Source organism: Equus caballus, chromosome 18, assembly GCF_041296265.1.
Source record: "Equus caballus isolate H_3958 breed thoroughbred chromosome 18, TB-T2T, whole genome shotgun sequence".
In the NCBI taxonomy this organism is placed as follows: domain Eukaryota; kingdom Metazoa; phylum Chordata; class Mammalia; order Perissodactyla; family Equidae; genus Equus; species Equus caballus.
In genome coordinates, this window is record NC_091701.1 from 31,699,848 (window position 1) to 31,721,251 (window position 21,404).

A 21,404-nucleotide genomic window follows, 5' to 3' on the forward strand; every position below is an offset into this window, starting at 1 on the left:
GCTAAGTGCCAAAGTATTTTATTTTATGAAGGATAAGTGATATTGTTTTGCAGAGTTCTGAAGCATAGGGATGATGAGCGTAACCCGTAATGATCAGAGAAGGATTTATGGAATAACTCAGATTTGAACCATCCCTGGAAAATGGAAGGATTTAGACATATGAGAGAAATAAGAAAATTCTTATCCAAAATGAGTAGCATAATTAAGGGATGCTGTGGAAACTAATCTGGCTTGAGTGGAAGTTCAAACCTGTATAATCTGACTTGAGTGGAAGATTAGACCTGTATAGGTAAATTGAGGCCAAATTATTAACAGCCTTAGATACAAAGAGGAACGGTTGTGACATCATACAGGTATTTAAAGATCCACACTTAGAACTCATGTCGAGAAGACAGGGAGAGAAAAATTAGCAGAGAGCTCCTTTCCAATAACCTTCTAACCTTTAAACTTTAACAGGAATGATCAGAAAAAATTGCTCCACTAAGGTATGTAAGAAAAAAAATCTTTTAGGGGATTTTTCTTTTTCTTTTAATGAGTTATGTTTTTTAAGTTAAAAGATATGTAACAATTTAAAGACATTCAATAGTAATAAATTATTTAAAATTTACCATTATCCTGCCACCTTGATGTAACTCTGTTTTCATTTTTGCATATTGCCTCACACGTGTGTTTGCACATACTCTGCTGGTGTCTTCACATCATATTATATCAAACAATTTTATATCTTTCTACAAAGTCTACCATGTTGCCTTTTTAACGACCTTAATAGAATCTTCATCCAGCTCCTTTCTTATACTCTATCTATACAAATTTCATTATTGAAATTAAAGGTAAATATTTAACTAGTACAGGTGTAAGAGGTATATCTCTATCCCCTTTTAAAATGGTATACTTTATTGGATTAATTACTACTCTTTTACTAGCTTCAGACATAGCATTTATTTCAATTTTCTAGTTTTAAAGTATGTTAAAAAGGTTGATCTTTAAATAATTAAAAGTTAAGAAGACTCACATAGTAGTTTTTACCTCTCTTTATTTTACAAACATAAACATATATTTAGTTTCTGTTTATTCTTTTGAAAGGTCCAGTTGAATATACATGAAAGCACTTGATGAGTGCCTAGCATTTACATTTGCCAACTCTTGTAATACTTTAATTCCTAACTATTCCTAAGCATGGCTTCTGTTTGTTTATTTAGTATTCATATTATTTTTAAAATGGTAACTATTTTTCTACAAGAAATCCTTTCTATATCATAGCTCTTTTCGAAATTCTATTGAATTTAGAAAATGCCATTGTCTGTATTTTTTTCATACGCCTGTCTCTATATTATTTTATTGAGGTCATAATGGTTTATAACATTATGTAATTTCAGGTATACATTATTATATATCAGTTTCTGTATAGACTACATTGTGCTCACCACCAATAGTCTAGTTTTTATCTATCACCATACATACGTGCCCCTTTACCCCTTTTGCCCATCCCCCGACCCCCTTCCCCTCTGGTAACCACTAATCTGCTCTGTTTATCCCGTGTTTTTATCTTCCACATATAAGTGAAATCATATGGTATTTGTCTTTCTCTGTTTGGTTTATTTCACATAACTAATACCCTCAAGGTCCATCCATGTTGTTGCAAATGGGACAATTTTGCCTTTTTCATGGCTGAGTAGTATTCCATTGTGTATGTATACCACATCTTCTTTATCCATTCATCAGTTGAAGGGTACTTTGGTTGCTTCCGCATCTTGGCTATTGTGAATAATGCTGCAGTGAACATAGGAGTGCATAAATCTCTTTGTATTATTGATTTCGTGTTCTTTGGATAAATATCCAATAATGAAATAGCTGGATCATATGGTATTTCTGTTTTTAACTTTTTGAGAAATCTCCATACTGTCTTCCATAGTGACTGCACCAGTTTGCATTCTCACCAGCGGTGTATAAGGGTTCTCTTTTCTCCACATCCTCTCCAATACTCGTTATTATTTGTCTTGTTAATTATAGCCATTCTGACAGGTGTAAGCTGACATCTCATTGTACTTTTGATTTGCAATTCCCTAATTAGTGGTGTTGAACCTCTTTTCGTGTTCCTATTGGCCATCTGTATATCTTCTTTGGAAAAATGTCTGTTCATATCCTCTGCCCATTTTTTGGTTGGGTTTTTTGGGTTTTTGTTGTTGAGTTGTATGAGTTCTTTATATATTTTGGAAATTAACACCTTGTCTGATATATGATTTTCAAATATTTTCTCCCAGTTGGTGGGTTGTCTTTTCATTTTGCTGATGATTTCCTTTGCCTTGCAGAAGCTTTTTAGTCTGATGTAGTCCCATTTGTTTGCTTTTTCTTTTGTTTCCCTTACCTGATTAGATGTGGTATTCAGAAGATCATTTTTGAGTTAGTTTTTGTGTATGGTGTAAGATAATGGTCTACTTTCTTTCTTGTGCATTTAGCTGTCCAGTTTTCCCAACACCAATTATGGGAGAGAATTTCCTTTCCCCATCGTATGTTCTTGACTCCTTTGTCAAAGATTAGGTGTCCATAGATGTGTGGTTTTATGTCTGGGCTTTCAGTTTTATTCCATTGATCTGTGTGTCTGTTTTTGTGCCAGTACCATGCCATTTTGATTACTATAGCTTTGTAGTATATTTTGAAGTCAGGGATTGTGATGCCTCCAGTTTTGTCTTTTTTCCTCAGAATTGCTTTATCTATTCAGGGTCTTTTGTTTTCCATATAAATTTTAGGATTCCTTTTTCTAGTTCCATGAAGAATGTCTTTGGCATTCTGCTTGGGATTGCATTGAATCTGTAGATTGCTTTAGGTAATGTGGACTTTTTTTTTTAAAGATTTTATTTTTCCTTTTTCTCCCCAAAGCCCCCCAGTACATAGTTGTGTATTTTTAGTTGTGGGTCCTTCTAGTTGTGGCATGCGGGATGCCACCTCAGAATGGCCTGATGATCAGTGCCATGTCTGTGCCCAGGATCTGAACTGGTAGAAACCCTGGGCCGCCGAAGCAGAGCACGCGAACCCAACCACTTGGCCACAGGGCTAGCCTTGGACTTTTTAACTATGTTTATTCTTCCAATCCATGAGCATGGATTATCTTTCCATTTCTTTATGTCTTCTTTGATTTCTTTCAATACTGTCTTGTAGTTTACAGTGTACAGGTCTTTCACCTCCTTGGTTAAATTTATTCCTAGATATTTTATTCTTTTTGTTGCTATTGTAAATGGGATTGTATTCTTGAGTTCTCTTTCTGCTACTTCGTTATTAGTGTATGGAAATGCAACTGATTTTTGTAGGTTGATTTTGTACCCTGAAACTTTGCCATAGTTGTTGATTATTTCTAATAGTTTTGTGGTGGATTCTTTAGGGTTTTCTATGTATAGAATCATGTGGTCCACAAACAGAGACTTTTACTTCTTCCTTTCCAATTTGGATACCTTTTATTTTTTTTTCTTTCCTAATTGTTCTGCCCCAAACCTCCAGTACTATGTTGAATAGGAGTGGCGAGAGTAGGCACCCTTGTCTTGTTCCTGTTCTCAGAGGGATGGCTTTCAGTTTTTCACGATTAAGTATGATGTTGGCTGTGGGTTTGTCATATATGGTCTTTATTATGTTGAGGTACTTTCCTTCTATGCCCATTTTATTGAGCGTTTTTATCATAAATGGATGTTGGATCTTGTCAGATCCTTTCTCTGTGTCTATTGAGACAATCATGTGATTTTTATTCCTCATTTTGTTAATGTGGTATATCACATTGATTGATTTGTGGATATTGAATCATCCCTGCATTCCTGGTATAAATTCCACTTGGTGATGATGTATGATCCTTTTAACATATTGCTATTATTTGATTTGGCAATACTTTGTTGAGAATTTTCGCATCTATATTCATCAGCAATCTTGGCCTGTAATTTTCATTTTTTGTGTTGTCCTTGTCTGGTTTTGGTATAAGGGTAATGTTGGCCTCATAGAATGAATTCAGAAGCATCCCATCTTCTTCAGTTTTTCAGAATAGCTTGAGAAGGATAGGTATTAATTCTTCTTTGAATGTTTGGTAGGATTCTCCAGAGAAGGCTTCTGGACTTTTGCTTTTGGGGGAGGGTTTTGTTTGTTCTTTATATCTCTTTACGTGTGATTGGTCTATTCAGATTCTCTGTTTCTTCTTGGTTCAGTTTTAGGAGGTTGTATAAGTCTAAGAATTTATCCATTTCTCCTAGGTTATCTAATTTGTTGGCATAGAGTTTTTCATAGTATTCTCTTATAATTCTTTCTATTTCTGTGGTATCTGTTGTAATTTCTCTTTTATTTTTAAATTTTATTTATTTTTTACTTCTCTCTTCTTTTCTTAGTGAGTCTAGCTAAAGGTTTGTCAATTTTGGTTATCTTCTCAAGGAACCAGACCTTTGTTTCATTGATCTTTTCCGTTGTTCTTTTTAGTCTCTGTTTCATTTCTTTCTGCTCTAATTTTTATTATTTCCCTCCTTCTGCTGACTTTGCACTTTGTTTGTTCTTAGTTTTCTAGTTCTGTTAGGTGTAGTTTAAGATTATTTATTTGAGATTTTTCTTGTTTGTTGAGGTAGGCCTGTATTGCTATAAATTTCCCTCTTAGCACCACTTTTGCTGCATCCCGTAAGAGTTGGTATGGTGTATTTTCATTGTCATTAGTATCCAGGTATTTTTTTATTTCTTCATTGCTCCAGTGGTTGTTCAGTAGCATGTTGTTTAATCTCCACATTTCCCAGCCTTTTTCTTGTAGTTGATTTCTAGTTTCATAGCATTTTGGACAGAAAAGATGCTTGATATGATTTCAATCTTCTTAAATTTATTAAGCCTTGCCTTGTTTCCCAACATATGGTCTATCTTTGAGAATGTTCCTTGTGCACTTAAGAAGAATGTCTACTCTGCTGTTTTTGGATGGAATACTCTCTCTATATCTATTAAGTCCATCTGTCTAGTGTTTCATTTAAGGTCACTGTCTCTTTGTTGACTTTCCATCTGGATGATCTATCCATTGATGTAAGTGGGGTGGTGAGGTCCCCTACTATTATTGTGTTGCTGTCAATTTCTCCCTTTAGGTCTGTTAATAGTGGTTTTACATACTTGGGTGCTCCTGTGTTTGGTGCATATATATTCATAAGTGTTATTTCCTCTTGGTTGGAATGTCCCTTTTAGCCTTATATACTGCCCTTCTTTGTCTCTCATTGTCTTTTTGTCCTGAAGTCTGCTTTGTCTCATATAAATATGGCCACACCTCCTTTCTTTTGCTTACTGTTTGTTTGGCATACCATCTTCCATACCTTCACTCGGAGCCTATGTTTGTCTTTAGAGCTGAGATGTGTTTTCTGGAGACAGCATATTGTTGGGTCTTGTTTTTTAACCCATCCAGCCACTCTGAGTCTTTTGATTGGAGAATTCCATCCATTTACATTTAGAATGATTGTTGATATATGAGAGCTTAATATTCCCATTTTATCTCTTGTTTTCTGGGTGTTCTGTTTTTCCATAGTTTATCTTCCCTTGTATTTCTGACTGCCATTTCAGTTTGGTGGTTTTCTGTGGTTTTCTCAACTTTCTCTTTATTTATGATTTGTTGCTCTGTTCTGAATTTTTGTTTAATGGTTCCCATGAGGTTTGTATAAAAGATCTCATAGATGAGATAGTGCATTTTCTGATAGCCTCTTATCTCCGTTAGCCTAAGCAGGTTCCAGCCCTTTACTCTTCCCCTACTGAATTATTGTTGTCACAAATTATTCTTTTTTGTGTTGTATGTTTATGACTAAATTAAAGTGTTTATAATTATTTTTGATGCTTTCCTTCCCTTTATCTTTTATGTTATAAGTAAGCATTTGCTAACCTGTCTGATAGAGAGCTGCAATTTTCTCATTTTTTCTATTTATCTCCCTGCTCAAAGCTTTGTAAACTTTGCCTTTTGTTACAAATAGGTGGGTTTCCTTCATCATTTCTTGAAAGGCAAGTCTAGTGGCAATGAACTCCCTCAGCTTTTGTTTATCTGGGAAAGCTTTTATTTCTCCATCATATCTGAAGGATAGTTTCACTGGATAGAGTATTCTTGGCTGAAAGTTTTTGTCTTTCAGAATTTTGAATATATCATTCCATTTTCTCCTAGCCTGTAATATTTCTGCTGAGAAATCTGCTGAAAGCCTGATAAGGGTTCTTTTGTAGGTTATTTTCCTCTGCCTTGCTGCCCTGAATATTTTTTCTTTGTCATTCACTTTTGCCAGTTTTAACATTATATGCTTTGGAGAAGGTCTTTTTGCAGTCATGTTATTAGGAGTTCTATTGACTTTATGTACTTGTAAGTCCAGAATGTTCCCCAGGTTTGAGAAGTTCTCAGCTATTATTTCTTTGGACAAGCTGTCTGTTCCTTTCTCCCCGTTCTCTCCCTCAGGAATACCAATAATCCTTATGTTGCTTTTCCTAATTGAGTTGTATATTTCTTGAAGAATTTCTTCATTTTTTTAAAAAACATCTTAGGTCTCTCTCCTTTTCTATATGAAGCATTTCTATATTTCTGTCGTCTAATTCACTAATTCTGACCTCCATAATGTCAACTCTATTTTTTTTGGTTTATGGATTATTTTTTATCTCATTAATTGTGTTCTTCATATCCAGAATTTGTTGGGTTTCTTTTTTCGAATTTCAATCTCTTTCTGCTCATTAATTTTATTCCTGAGCTCATTAAACTGTCTTTCTGAGGTTTCCTATAACTCATTGAGCTTCTTTAAGACAACTATTTTGAATTCTCTGTCATTTAGATTGTAAATTTCTGTGACTTCAGGATTGGTTTCTGGAGACTTGTCATTTTCCTTCTGCTCTGAAGTGTTTCTGTAGTTTCGTGGTGTTTGATGAATTGATCCTTTGCCAGCCCATTTGTGGTAGTATCAGGTCACAGATTCCACTTGCCACCACTGGTGGGGAGCAGGAGATGTGTTTTCTGATCCCACCCCTCTGCTGGAAGTTGTGCAGATAGGGCTGTTCCGCATTTGCACGGGCTGGCTGCAGCTGCTCTGCAGGTTGCACAGGTAGATGGGTCGTTTTCCCATGGGCAGGGCTACTGCGCTTGGCAGGGGACGCACTGAGCTGCTGTGCTAGGTTGAAGGGGTGCCTACATGGGGGCTGAGCCACTATTTGATGGGTCCTGGAGGCTGCTGTGCTCTGCAGATGGAGCACCTTCTGAGTGGGGCAGGTGCCTTCTTCCCAGCACTGTGGTCAGCAGGCAGGCATCTTTGCACAGGCTGAGCCGCCACCACTTGGTGTAGATCATTCCCACCAGCGGGGCTACCATGGCATGGTGGGCACTCCTGCAGGCTGGGCTACAACCCAAAAAGCATTCTTGGGAGCCGAGCTGCCCCCATCTCCTCTTACAGTCACATTGGCCACTGTGTGAGGATCCACAACCTGGCTGGCTGCTACCAGGGAGGGAAAGAGAGATCCACTCACCCAGTTCCACTACCTCCCAGGGATCCAGCCCACCTACCTTCAGGTGCAGGGCTGCATAGATCTCTCAGACATCCTGTTGTGCTGTGCAGGCATCCTCTGGTAGTCAGTGAATGTCCATTTAGTTGTAACTTAGAGAGGAGAAACAAATGGAACAATTCACTCCATCATGATGCTGACATCACCTCCCCAAAGTCTATATTTTTAATCATTGAACTGTAGATAAATTATATAAATAGCCAAGAAAAGACACAACTCAGTAGTTTTGTTACTGAAAAGGACACAATCCTTTAGTAATGCTAGTGATGTTAATACAGACAAGTGTGTCCTCACCATATGCCAAGCACAGTAGCCCAAATATTTTTCATGATTATTTCTTTTGTTACAAACTTCAAAAATCTCTCCTTAATGAGAAAATAAGTTCAGTTGAGCTTATCTGCTGTAATTCTCTTATATCATTGGTGCTCAACTTTTCATATATCCAGAAATCACTCTATCAAAGAATCTCCACCATGCTAGAAACAGAAAGCCCATGTTTCCCAAGAAAAATGTATGTTCACTGCATTCTCTTACATCTTGAGTGCACTTGCCTAGACTTCTGTGCACCCCAGGTTGAGAACCACTATCTTAAAAATCATTATGGTATGATTTAACCTGTAAACTACCTAGCAGGTAAGAGAAGTATGTTTGTCTCAAACATGCAACTATCCATTCAAGTAAATATACCTCTAATTGCAAATGAATCTAAGTATACTTGCTAATTTGTTGTAAGTCCCAGAATAGGGATGGCCAACATATAGTATGAATGGTACCATTCTCATCCCCTGTACCTGGGAGAGACTCCTTGGCATTTTCTCATGGAGCCCAGCTGAAGCTCAGCATTTTTTTCAACATAGCTCTCTAAGCAGTCATCACCAGTTGATGGGAAACTAATTTTATTTGCTATCCCTGTTTTAGAAGGCACAACTTTATAAAATAGTTAAACATCTTTAGGGGCTAAAAAACTTAAATCTAGAATTCTGACATGATAGAGTGAGAATTCTGTATGATGACCCAGCTTCCTTTCGTTGCCTGTATTCTGTCTGATCTCCAAAAGAACTGAAGGGATTCCAAAAAGCCAGCGAGGGAGCAATGTGCTGTGTAAAAAGAGAATACTCAATTGGAACCCCGTACTGAAGATTTTAGCACTCTGACTAAATTTTGCATAGGAATTCTATCCTAAAAAAAGAATTGCCATCTTTTACCTAATTTGGTTGACTAAAGCTGTTTTTACAATAATGACTGATTAAGGGCAGAGAAACTGCAGTATTACAGTTTTACAGGCTTGATGTGAAGCTAAGCATAATTGTAATATCACTGCATTTACTGTTGTTATCACTCCCATTATTCAGAATCCCATTCACTCAATTCACAAAAATTAAGACCCTTTTGCTCTCACAGTGAAAATGTTGGAATAAGGAAGAGTTTCTGTAGCCGTCCTGACAAGGTTTCAGTAAGGTAACAGAAACATTTATAGCCTAACAGATTTTCTGGTGAAAAAGGCAATTCGTTTAAATCACCCAAGAAGATATTATGCCACACAGATTATGATTTTCTGTTATTACTGTGTTCTTAAAAAATTCAAATCCAACCAAATAGTAACATCATCATTTCCATCTGGGCTGTCAATTAGAATGGCTAACGTCAGTATGTACTGATTCAGATCCCCATCCTATCTTAATAGATAAGAGGCAAACAAGTATAATGAGCAGTTAATGAGAACCTTTGGTCAACCAAGGGAGAATAATGTACATTTTTTAAATCAAAGTTTAATGTAGAATGCAGAACTTTTTTTAATTGCATAGAGTCACAGCTTCTATTTGCAAATTTCTATTTCCAGATGCTCTCCCTTTCTCATTTTTTCCTTTCTTTCCTTTCCCCCCTCCTAACACAAAAGGATTGAGACTACTAACAGAACTTTTTTTCTCTTTCACATCAGATGCAACTCCAGTAGTACCTTCACGGGCAGCAACTCCAAGATCTGTAAGAAATAAGTCTCATGAAGGAATTACAAATTCTGTAATGCCTGAATGTAAGAATCCTTTCAAGTTAATGATTGGATCATCAAATGCCATGGGAAGGCTATATGTACAAGAACTGCCTGGAAGCCAGCAACAAGAACTCCACCCTGTCTACCCCCGGCAGAGATTGGGCAGCAGTGAACATGGACAGAAATCTCCATTCCGTGGCAGCCATGGAGGCATGCCCAGCCCAGCGTCGTCAGGTTCCCAGATATATGGAGATGGCTCAATCTCTCCAAGGACTGACCCACTTGGAAGCCCTGATGTTTTCACAAGAAATAATCCTGGTTTTCATGGAGCTCCCAATTCTAGTCCTATTCACCTGAGTAGGACTCCTCTTTCTCCACCTTCAGTAATGCTACATGGTTCTCCTGTACAGTCATCCTGTGCAATGGCTGGAAGGACTAATATACCTCTTTCCCCAACCTTGACTACCAAGAGTCCAGTAATGAAAAAACCAATGTGTAATTTTTCAAGTAATATGGAAATACCACGAGCAATGTTCCACCACAAACCACCCCAAGGCCCACCTCCCCCTCCTCCACCTTCTTGTGCTCTTCAGAAAAAGCCATTAACTTCTGAGAAAGATCCACTTGGCATTCTTGACCCTATTCCTAGTAAACCAGTGAATCAGAACCCTGTTATCATTAATCCAACTAGTTTCCATTCAAATGTCCACTCTCAGGTACCTGTGATGAATGTAAGCATGCCTCCTGCTGTTGTTCCTTTGCCAAGTAATCTCCCTTTGCCAACCGTAAAACCTGGTCACATGAATCATGGGAGTCATGTACAAAGAGTTCAGCATTCAGCTTCAACCTCCTTGTCCCCTTCTCCAGTGACATCCCCAGTGCACATGATGGGGACTGGAATTGGAAGGATTGAGGCATCGCCCCAAAGATCACGCTCATCTTCCACATCATCAGATCACGGAAATTTCATGATGCCACCTCTAGGACCCCAGGCCACTTGTAGTGGTATTAAGGTTCCACCCAGGTCACCAAGGTCAACAATAGGGTCCCCAAGGCCATCAATGCCATCAAGCCCTTCTACCAAGTCCGATGGACATCATCAGTACAAGGATATCCCTAACCCATTAATTGCTGGAATGAGTAATGTACTAAATACCCCAAGCAGTGCAGCTTTTCCTACTGCATCTGCCGGAAGTGGTTCTGTAAAGAGTCAGCCTGGTTTGCTGGGAATGCCTTTAAATCAGATCTTGAACCAGCACAATGCTGCCTCCTTTCCAGCAAGTAGTTTACTCTCAGCAGCAGCCAAAGCACAGCTAGCAAATCAAAACAAACTTGCTGGTAACAACAATAGCAGCAGTAGCAATTCTGGAGCTGTTGCTGGCAGTGGCAACACTGAAGGACACAGCACTTTAAACACCATGTTCCCTCCTACTGCCAACATGCTTCTCCCAACAGGTGAAGGGCAAAGTGGTCGCGCAGCACTAAGAGATAAGCTGATGTCTCAGCAAAAAGACTCATTGCGGAAAAGAAAACAGCCACCTACCACAGTGTTGAGTTTGCTCAGACAGTCGCAAATGGATAGTTCTGCAGTTCCTAAACCTGGACCCGACTTGCTAAGGAAGCAGGGTCAGGGTTCATTTCCCATCAGTTCAATGTCTCAGTTACTACAGTCTATGAGTTGTCAAAGCTCTCACTTGAGTAGCAATAGTGCCCCGGGTTGTGGGGGCTCAAATACTGCTTTGCCTTGCTCTGCTAACCAGCTGCATTTTACAGATCCCAATATGAACTCCAGTGTTCTTCAGAATTCACTGACACAGAACATACCTTTAAGAGGGGAAGCCGTGCACTGCCACAATGCAAACACTAACTTTGTTCACAGTAACAGTCCAGTCCCGAACCACCATCTTGCAGGTTTAATAAATCAGATTCAGGCTAGCGGGAACTGTGGGATGCTCAGTCAGTCGGGCATGGCTTTAGGAAATTCATTACATCCCAATCCACCTCAGTCAAGAATTTCAACGTCCTCCACTCCAGTGATACCAAACAGCATTGTTAGCAGCTATAATCAAACAAGTTCTGAAGCAGGTATGGTTTTATTAGAAAAAAGTACCCAAAGGTACTAAACTTTTCTACGTTTTTTAAAATTTGTACCAAAATATTTATTATGATAAGAAATGATCCTTTCCCCATTGTGAAATTCTCATCATTTCTTTAGTATTTATAATTTTATTTACAGAATGCTAGGGATTTGTCTATTAGAAAAAAATAGCCAAGAGGATTCCATGTGTTTCCGTTATTTGTTGTCAATCTGTGTCATTTTGAATATTGTTCAACTTTCAGTTGGTTTTATAACCATTGGACTCTAAACTACAGAAGAAGCCATAGAAGGCAGGGTTTCCTGGTTTGTGAGACACGTACTTGGTCTATGCCAATATAAAAGCCGTTTCCCATAGCTTTTGTTTGTATTCAGGTAAATGAAGCTCATCTTGGAAAACCCAAAAAGGCAAAAATAAATGGATTTTTTGTTCTTGCTGCTGACCAGAAATAGGTGAATGGATAGGAAAAGGTAACTAGAAGTTGTATGATGTAGAAAGCTGTCTTCTAATGTGTTTTCTTATTCTAGTTTGCTATCCTTTATTATTGTTTGAGAAAATTCAAAAATGGTTATTGGCTCCTCCCTTTTAAAAAAAAGGTAATAATTTAAGTTTTCTAATAAAAAAAGGCTTGAAAACCTGATTTCCAGAATTTTTGATCTTGAAATTGTTCTACAATTTTCTTATAGAACTAAACCTGTATTTTTACCATTGACATTAAGGTTTTGAACCTGAATTGATTATATCTCTTCGTCCACTATTAATGAAGGAGATAAATTTACTTAAAAGTAGACACATTAGAAAGAACTGTATTTTGTGTAATAGAATCCTCAGAAATTGTTAGAAAAAACAAAACAAGCACTAAAGAGGTGAATTCATTGAGACATCAGAAAATTTGACCATGAAAACATTAGAAAGAATACCTAAAAGCCAACACTAATGGTTTGAATGATTTGTGGGAAATGACAGAGAGGAAATAAAAGATGATAGTAGAAAAGATATTATTCAGATCTGAGAACAGTGGGCTTTAAAAACCAGATTGCCACTGGAAATGAGAAAACTGCTGAGGCTTTTAATAATAAGCTATTGTGTAGATACGTATAGACTGCATTATACCACCATGCTGGAAAAGCATTATAAGCTACATGTCTTCATTGCTGATAGTAAAATCAAATGTTTTCCTTCCTGGTGTCATTACTTATACCTGCCATCCTCCACAGCCTGTGTTATGTGTTATGTTTTGATGTCAGTATTTAATGAAGAATTGTTCATCGGCCTCTTGTGTTAAAAAGAATATAAGGTGGAGAAGATAATTGAAATGATTAGTGCCTTCTTGATATTCTTAGTCTAAGGAATCTCATGAAACTATTTTTTATGTGTTTAACAGGATACTTATTCCAAAGGGGCTTCCAACTTTTCAATGACTCATAATCCTTTTTAGATAATTCCACACAAATGAAAATTTAATCTTACTCATTTAGCAGATTAAAGTTACATAAAATCAGTCACTATTCAAAAATACACCATATTTATTAAGCATACCTTCAATCATATAGATGAGACATTGTTAGTCTCATTGTATTAAATCTTTAAGTTTTGATACCCCTTACCTCAACTGACTTTGTTTCAGGTCTAAGTTCATATTGCAAAGTGTATGTATTTTATTAATGATGTATTTCAATTCATCTACAATGGAAAAGACCAACATTTATTTATATTCTTATTTCTTCTGGTTGTTAAGTTTAGACTTATTTTATATAGTCTTGGATGTGTATTTTCTTGTTCCACGCATCTCTGTAAAACATTGAATCTGGATTGCTAGTGCTGGGATTGTCAAAACACACAGGTTGAAAATTTATTAATATAAGAAAAGTGTTAGCATATAAATAGCTAAAAGGGACAAGAATAAATATCTGGTAATGATATGGATGTGACCAATGATGTGTAAGCTAACAGAAAGCGTATGCTTGATAAATACCTAGGTCAGTAAGAATTTTTTAAATATTAAACCTAATAAAATTAAATACTAATTAATGTACATAGATATGATGTGCAGCTGGTTTTGAAAATGGGTGGATTTACTAATTAATGTAACTTTTGATGAGCTAAATATTGACAAGGTCTCTAATGCCATGTTTCTTTTTGATACGTAGTGAACTGTGTCAACTAAGTATACTGTCACTGTAATTGCTTAGCCCAGATATTTATTTACACTGACATTTATTCATCCATCAAATAAATGCCAAAGCTGAGCATTCAGAGTTAGACAGCAGATATCAGTCACAGCTATCCCTGTAGGTTTTGCTGGGTATTCCTAGCATACCAGTAAGAAATGAGAAGAAAAACACATTTTATTCTTAACACATTGCTTATAGCTATCATTGAGTACCTATTATGTGCCAGGTGACTTACCTATAGGATTTCTAATTTGTGCAGTTTTCCAAAGTATAAGGGATTATTGTCCCCATTTTACAGATAACTGTCCAAGATCATACATAACTGAATTAAGGTTCAAACTCAGGTTCCTCAGATTCTAAAATCCATTTTCTTCCCAGCTGTTCTTCTTCTAAGTTCTTTATCTGAAACATTCAGTGGTCCAAAATACTGTTTTCACTTTCAAAATCTTTAAAAATGTCCAACACATAATGAATTAAAGCACAATGGTGATGTTAGAAGCCACATTTGTAAATTTTTGATGCACTTTTAGACAAAAGTCAAGTTATTGTTGCCTTCTCTCTTTGGACTCCGATATCATAGTTTACAATGATTAGAATGTTTGTGTCAATACAGATGAAATGCCAAAAATATCAAGAGAACTGCTCCCCACTTTGTGAATCACATTTGGTGACCTTTATTTTAATGAATTGGTATCACCTCACTTACTCAGATAGGAATGAGTTTCCTAGTGGGTGATGTGTCAGTAAACCTTTGAAGGAGACGACTATGCAGATGCGGGTCTTGCCATTCCAAGCATGATAGCACAGTGAGGGTGAAAGAGACCCACAGGTAATGTGGTCCAACTCTACTCTGTGGTCACAGAGCCTGGACGGAACGCAATCCAGTGCCTTTTTTCCACTCTCCTAAGCAGTAGCTCAAAAATGTTACATTAAGACATCAATTAAGACAAGAAATCACTTGCTCTGAAAATGCTTAATTTTTTTGGTAATTATTTTCAAAAACTTCTTTTAAAGAGAATTTTCCTATCATAAATAACCCCAATAGTGATTTTTTAGGCCTATATGTGAGTTCTATGGGACACATTTACAAAATGTATTGCAACTCAGGTATGGGAATTGGAGGCAAAGACAGTAAAAGATTAAAGATATGATATATGGATAAAAGATCTGAAATGCTTAGAAAACATTTCTAAAACTCACCATACAAGGCTTTATTAATTCTAGTTGATGTTTTGAAATTGCCTTTCCACTAAGGCTGTCTAAACACTTTGCATTGTAAAGTTTACAATTCTGTTAGCCTTTTGGACATCAAATAACAAGTAAAGTTGAATATTTCCATGTAACAGATTTAGAAACTGACCAGTAAGATACTTGGTGACATTCTTCAAGTTATAAAGCAAAGCTCTGATGGATCTGGCAGCCAAACCCCAAAGTTCCTGATTCTTAGTCCAAACATTCACACTGCTAAATGCAGGTATGTTCTGAAATCCATTAGTAGTAGACATTTAAAGCAACTTTTCCGGTTATGAAGAGAGACAAGTTTCAGCATTTAAGTGGTTTCCAGCATATGTCCTGTGGTGTTTTGGTTTAGGGAGGAATCAAAAATCAAGTGCCCTTGACTGGCAAATTTCATCAGGCTCATGCCTCCTTCGGGCGTCTCACTGCTGCCAGCCCGCTGACTATAGAACAAAGACACACCTGCCAATAATCCAGGCCTCTGCAGAGGACCTAGCCCTCTCAGTGGCCACATGACAATCCATCCCTTCCATGGCCCTCTGGCTTTTCACAATTTTCAGAAAGACAAAAAGATTTAAACTACTCTGCTAACCATCTTAATAACTGAACCTGTTCTTCCTCCAATGTGATAAAATCATTAAATACAACTTTTCACTTTAAAATACTTTTTATATTCTATTTTTTTTCTGATAAAACACATTTAATCACCTCTTCTAAACACATGAAAATATAATCCTCTGATGGGGCAGAGTATGAGTTTGTACCAGAAGAGAAAATAATTCAAACATTTATTTGCCTTAACTCTTAAAGATATACAATGACTAACAAGAATATAAATAAACCTATGAATAGATACATGTTCATGGATATTTCTATATATTTTTTAAAGCTCTGGGAAAGAAGGTGTTTTTCTTTCAGCACAAAATACATTTGATTGAAACTCAGTACAGCCATTGATATGGTAGGTATAAGGAAATGAAGTAGAGACCACAAAAGAACACTTTGGGTAAAAGACTGTAAAGTAATGAGCTTGGTTTTTTGTTCTGTGTATTAATTTATTCTCAGAACATGCCAGTAAAGAAAATAAAGGGAAATTTTCATTCCCTACATTTGAGGTTATAGGTGCAAAAAGGTTATGAGATAAAAATGCTCGAGCGTGGATTGTGCTATATAGGTTAGCCCTCTCAGGATATGGGAAGTTTGTGTAGAAATAATATTCTAGTCTTATATAGACTAACATAGAGTGAAGAAAGGCAGAAGCTCCTTTAAGGTTGTGACAGAATTAATAATAGTTGCTATTGAAAGTATTTCCACCCAAAAATTTGAATGCCTAGATTTTATCCCTCATCTGATGCACAAGGCTTCTAGGTTAAAAGTTGCCTTCTGCTCTTGTTTTTTAACCAAATACCAAAACTACATTAAATTCTTGGTTGTATGATAAAAATCTATGTCTATTCTTTTGGGTTAAATTTTTGCAAAATGAGCCATATCTTCTTTGCTGTAAGATATTTTTACAATAGACAATGTCTTGCTGTTTAAGAAGGTTTCCTAATATCAGGGTTACACCACTTGTTTTGTTTACATATTCCAGGTTTAATATTTCCTTGTGTACAAAAGAAGGAGTTAAAATATGTTTGACTTTAGACATCGAGTCTATGTAATCAAAGGTGATAACTCAGAGTGGTGTGATATGTTTGCTGATTCAATGATTTATTTTGTACCTTTCAAGAAATAAATTGCCCCAGTGTGCAAATTGGGAAAATTTTATTCCACTGCAATACACTAAGCTCACTTATAAAGCCACTAAAAATCTTTCAGTTCTCTAGTGGATGCATAAGCTGTTACTTACTAAAATCAAGTGGTCTGAAAACCCTGAAGCGAAGTAGCTTCTGAAAGTATCCAAATTCTAGGCAGTAATGTTAATCTAAAAAAATTTGACTCATTAAAAATAATGCTTAAAAATATTCCTATAGTGTCATCAGAACGGATTTCATTTCCACATGCATGTAGTACTAAATAAATCAAATCATAATGTTCTTACTTTCTAGGAACTTATATCAAACAACATTAATGCCAACCAAGCAAACAGTAGAGTAAAAATTATTTTCTAAGAATTATACTTCCTGCAAATTTAAAGTAACAACTCACCTTTTTACAGATTAAAAATGGAACTAGACAACAGAAGCCTGAAGTAGTTACTGAGATACTCCTAGGATAGGAGCTAGTCCAGGGAAGTTTGGAATATCTATCCAAGACTCATGGGAGAGAGTATTTATCACAAACACTGTGGAGCAGGGCTCCTGGGCTGCACAAGTGCACAGGGACGCCTTTCACCCTATAGTCTGATAAATATGCTTCCTGGAGCACAACTCCATAGACCATCCCCCACAGAGCTGAGCAGCTCTGAGGCCTGATCCTAAAGTAAACTTTTTTTACTTCTTCCCACAGTAAGAAATTAACTTGCATTACAATCCACTAGAGATATGTTTTTAATGTATAACAAATAAAAGTTTTCTGGAAAAAACACATTACATGTGATGTACTCTGATATTTTTGACCCATTCTGTCTTATCCTATCTTGTTCTATTTCTTTTTTTTATGACAGTCATGATCCACTGAAAAGATTTTATCACCCATTAACAGGACATGACCCAGCACTCTTATATATAAGTTAACAGAAACAGTTTCCACAAAATAATACCCAGCTACCCAATGGACTCTTTTTTTCTTTTCTATTTCATTTATCAAAATGTACTGGTTAGGGCATACTAAAGTGATTTTGCAGCCTCAGATAGGTTTAAACGCTGTCTTAGAATATTCATGAGGCAATTAACTCAGCAAATATTTATTGAGCACCTAGTATGGGCTAAGCACTGTTTCAGCTGCAGATAAAATAACATACAATGGAAAGATACAAAGTTAACTGTATTAATAATCTAAAAACTCTTGCTCTGCTCATTAAGCAAAATGAGATAAAAGTTACAATTGGGATATTGATGAAGCATTTTAACTTTAGCATATTCCAAGAACAGAAATCCTACCAAGCAAGAGACTTAACCTCTTTTCTCAACATTTGTTTCTTTACAATAAATATTAACAAAAATGCGATAAAAAACATTTGTTTAAAAAAGCCTTTTGTTACTTGAGTAAACAAGGGAAAAATCTCAAGCATTTTTCATTTATTCCAAGTTTTCAGAGTAATTCTATGTGTCAAGAGAGGAAACAAATGATGAGTAGCCAAAAAAAAAATCACATTTCTTTTTCTTGTCTGACTCCATTACCACCACAAGTCTGACCTTGATATAGTCATTAACTACTGAGACATCACATTCCAAGATTCAAGCTGCATCCGTGTTCTTTCCTCCTCCCCAGCAGGTTGGCCCTGATGAGGGTCTCAGACAATGCAGTTGATCCCTTCCCTCTCAGCTCCTAAGTGCTTTGGTTTGGGGTCCCTGCCTCCCTTCCTTGTAGAGAACAGATAGCCACTAGTCCCTAGGGCTTCCTGCCTATTTCTGGTAAAGGAATGCCAGGAATTTACATCAGGATCCAAAGCACAAAGATAGAGATTGATATGTATAATCAATATATAAATACATATTACCATGCCATTACTAAGGCTTGGGAGGAAAAAAGTTATTGAACGATCTAGACTTCCTCTAAAAGTTATCTTTCAATTTATTTTTTTAAAATCAATCCTGTAAATATAGAGAAAATTCTATGGGATTGAAAAGTGAATCAATTTATTAGACACATTAAGGCGTGATATTTTCTCTTGTCTCTAGGAGCGTTCATTTTAAGGATTACCATTGACCCCGTTTGCAGTTAAAGTACACTTGCCAGAGCAAATGATAAAGGTCAACTGGTGAAGGAGTACCTTCTATATGACTCATTTCTTAGGCTCTTGAATTTTATGGTTAAAAATCAGTATTTTGGCATATCAATTTAGAAAAAGTTTTCTAGCATAAAGTAGTATTTATTCAAAATTGGAGCTATAGATCAAAGTGTGGTATAACGTTTTTAAACACCTCATTGGTCCACTTGATATGAGCTTTATGCCCTCTTTTGTACATGTACAAAGACACGTACAACAATATTGTTAATACTTAGCCAGCCTTAGATGAGTGTAGCATGATATTAGCAACCACTTTTCTCAAAGAATATTGGTGGTGAAGAAGAGAACTCTTAAAGAGGTAGACATCACTTTTGTTTTGAAAAGCAGTTTTAAATAATAAGGCAGATAAAACATGTCAAGAATGAAATTAGTAGGAAAATATCCTTTAAAAAATTTTCTGATGCTATTTCCGTATACATACATATATAACTCACACATCGTAAATTATATGTGTGTGCAAAGAACACTGTTGATATCTGGAAATCTACCCCACCGAGCAAGTTCCCACCATTGTTTCCTCATTGTACTAGACTATCTCAATCCCTGATTGGGTGTCTAGGCACATGATATGGCAACAGGAAAGTTTATTTGGGTGTCTTTCCAATCTTCTCTCCTACTTCTTTAAAAACAACAGAGAGAATGAGAAAAAGAAATTATGCAAGTTCATGGTGCTGCTGGCTCATGTGAAATAATCATTTTTTCCAACTAAAGAACTTCTGCAACTTACTAACTTGTTCCAGGCTCCCACCTGCCTTTTGGTTATTTAACTGCTAAATGTTTAGTGAATAGTTTGCCTTTTAAAAAACTCTTAGCAACTTTCCCTTTCATTAGACTAAGGACAAAACATCTTGGCTGCAAAAAAAAAAAAAAAAAAAAAAAAAAATGAACTTTAAGAGAACATTTTTCCCCACAACAGACCCTAAGTTTTTTGTGCAGAACTATGAAGTACATTCACCAAAGAGTGCCTATTCAAGGTTAAGTGGTTCAGAAATAAGCAATCCCCAATTTCCCTCCAGCTATAAAAATTCAAGTCCTCCTTGAATGACCCCAAGCATTAATGAGTGACTTTAGCAGCTCAGAGTTCTTTGAGATGGACCTGTTCCTCTGTAATGTGATTTTGACTCCCTGGAGCACCTGGGAGTCTTCTGAAATAACTCATCATCTTCCGGCCATCTCCTTTCTAGCATCTCTTATTTCCTGGCATTGGACCAATACACTGGAGAGTCGGTTTTCACTTTCTGCACAAATGGGTGGTGTTCTCTCCCTTTCTCCACATACATATGTGCCACACACACACTATCAAATGACCTGATTTCTAGAAGTTGAGCGCAAGTTTTGTGATCTTAATAGACTCATTCAACCAACCAGCATTTCTTTAATGCCAAGCATATGCAGATATGGAGGGAATAAGTGATCCTTGCCTTTAATAGTTTAGAAAGATAATTTCAAATTTCATCACTGCTTGTCTAAGGTAGCAGGTTTAACCATGGGTAGGAGGGCTGGGTGTGTGGGAAAGCAGCATGCAATATTTTCAGTCCTATTTCTTTGTTCTGAGTATGCATAGGACTCTATTACCCTCCATGCACTTTATTATCTCCTTGTCTTTCTTTTTAAAATTATTTTGCTTCTACTTAGAAGTCCTTTCTGTCTCTTTTCCCACTCTTAAATCCCAGATGAAATGTTACCACTTGCTTAGTTTTCCCTGACACCTTCACTTTTACAATTGTTACATACCTGTTATAGCTGTTAGTATATTGCACTATAGTTACACTAGCTATATGAAAAAAGCTTTAAAATTTCCTTGTTCATAATAAGCTCTCAATAAATGTATATTTGAGGGAGCAAAAAGAGAGACAGGGAAATTTGTGTGTTTATCACTTTGCCTAAACTCAGAGTTCCTGCAGGAAAGGGCAGGGTGTTGTGGTTTTGTTTTGTTTTGTATCACCATTTCTATCCTTTTGTTCAGCAGAGTATACCTGTTTGTTGAATTGATCTATTGAACATTAGAGAAAATAAAAAATAGGCCTTGATCCATGTATTACCCTTAAAAAGCTTGTGGTATTCATCACTTTCTTGTTTGTAACACAAAAATAAACCCAGAGTAACTATATTTTCTTTATTGTCATTCCTCAAGAATATTTAAATAGAGAACTTTTAGAATAATATCCCCAAATGGCTACTTTCTTGAATCTTAAGTATGAGTGCTTCTCTCTTACAAAACAAAGATAAAAAAATAATAACCTCAAAGGAAATCCTTCATCTACAAAGCCTTGCCATATATACACTAGAGTATTTTGAAAATGTGCTCTGACTGTGGTTAGAGGAATGGTGATCTGTATATTTAAATATGTCGTCATTATTTAGCAGACAGGAATAAAGACAGAGATAGTGATTACTAGTAAGTAAGAGTTTTTATTAGCTTGTTTAAAAAGATGATCTTCAAGTGCAAATAAAGCACAGTACCTATTTATGGAAATAGCAGCAAGATTTAAGAAGCAATGAAATGTTTA

At 36.3% G+C, this 21,404-nt stretch overlaps 1 protein-coding gene across 28 annotated transcripts in view; it reads left to right on the forward strand.

Annotated features, from left to right (window-relative positions):
* The window catches only part of MBD5 (methyl-CpG binding domain protein 5), a 416,685-nt gene that overhangs the window by 362,890 nt on the left and 32,391 nt on the right, over positions 1 to 21,404 (forward strand). For all 28 annotated transcript variants that reach the window (XR_011428206.1, XR_011428208.1, XM_070240856.1 and 25 more), the window contains one exon: positions 9,446 to 11,581. Coding sequence is in view for 26 of the 28 variants with exons in the window: in XM_070240856.1 (XP_070096957.1) it covers positions 9,446 to 11,581 (2,136 nt within the window). In the remaining 2 variants the exon portion in view is untranslated. The remainder of the gene's footprint in view (positions 1 to 9,445; positions 11,582 to 21,404) is intronic.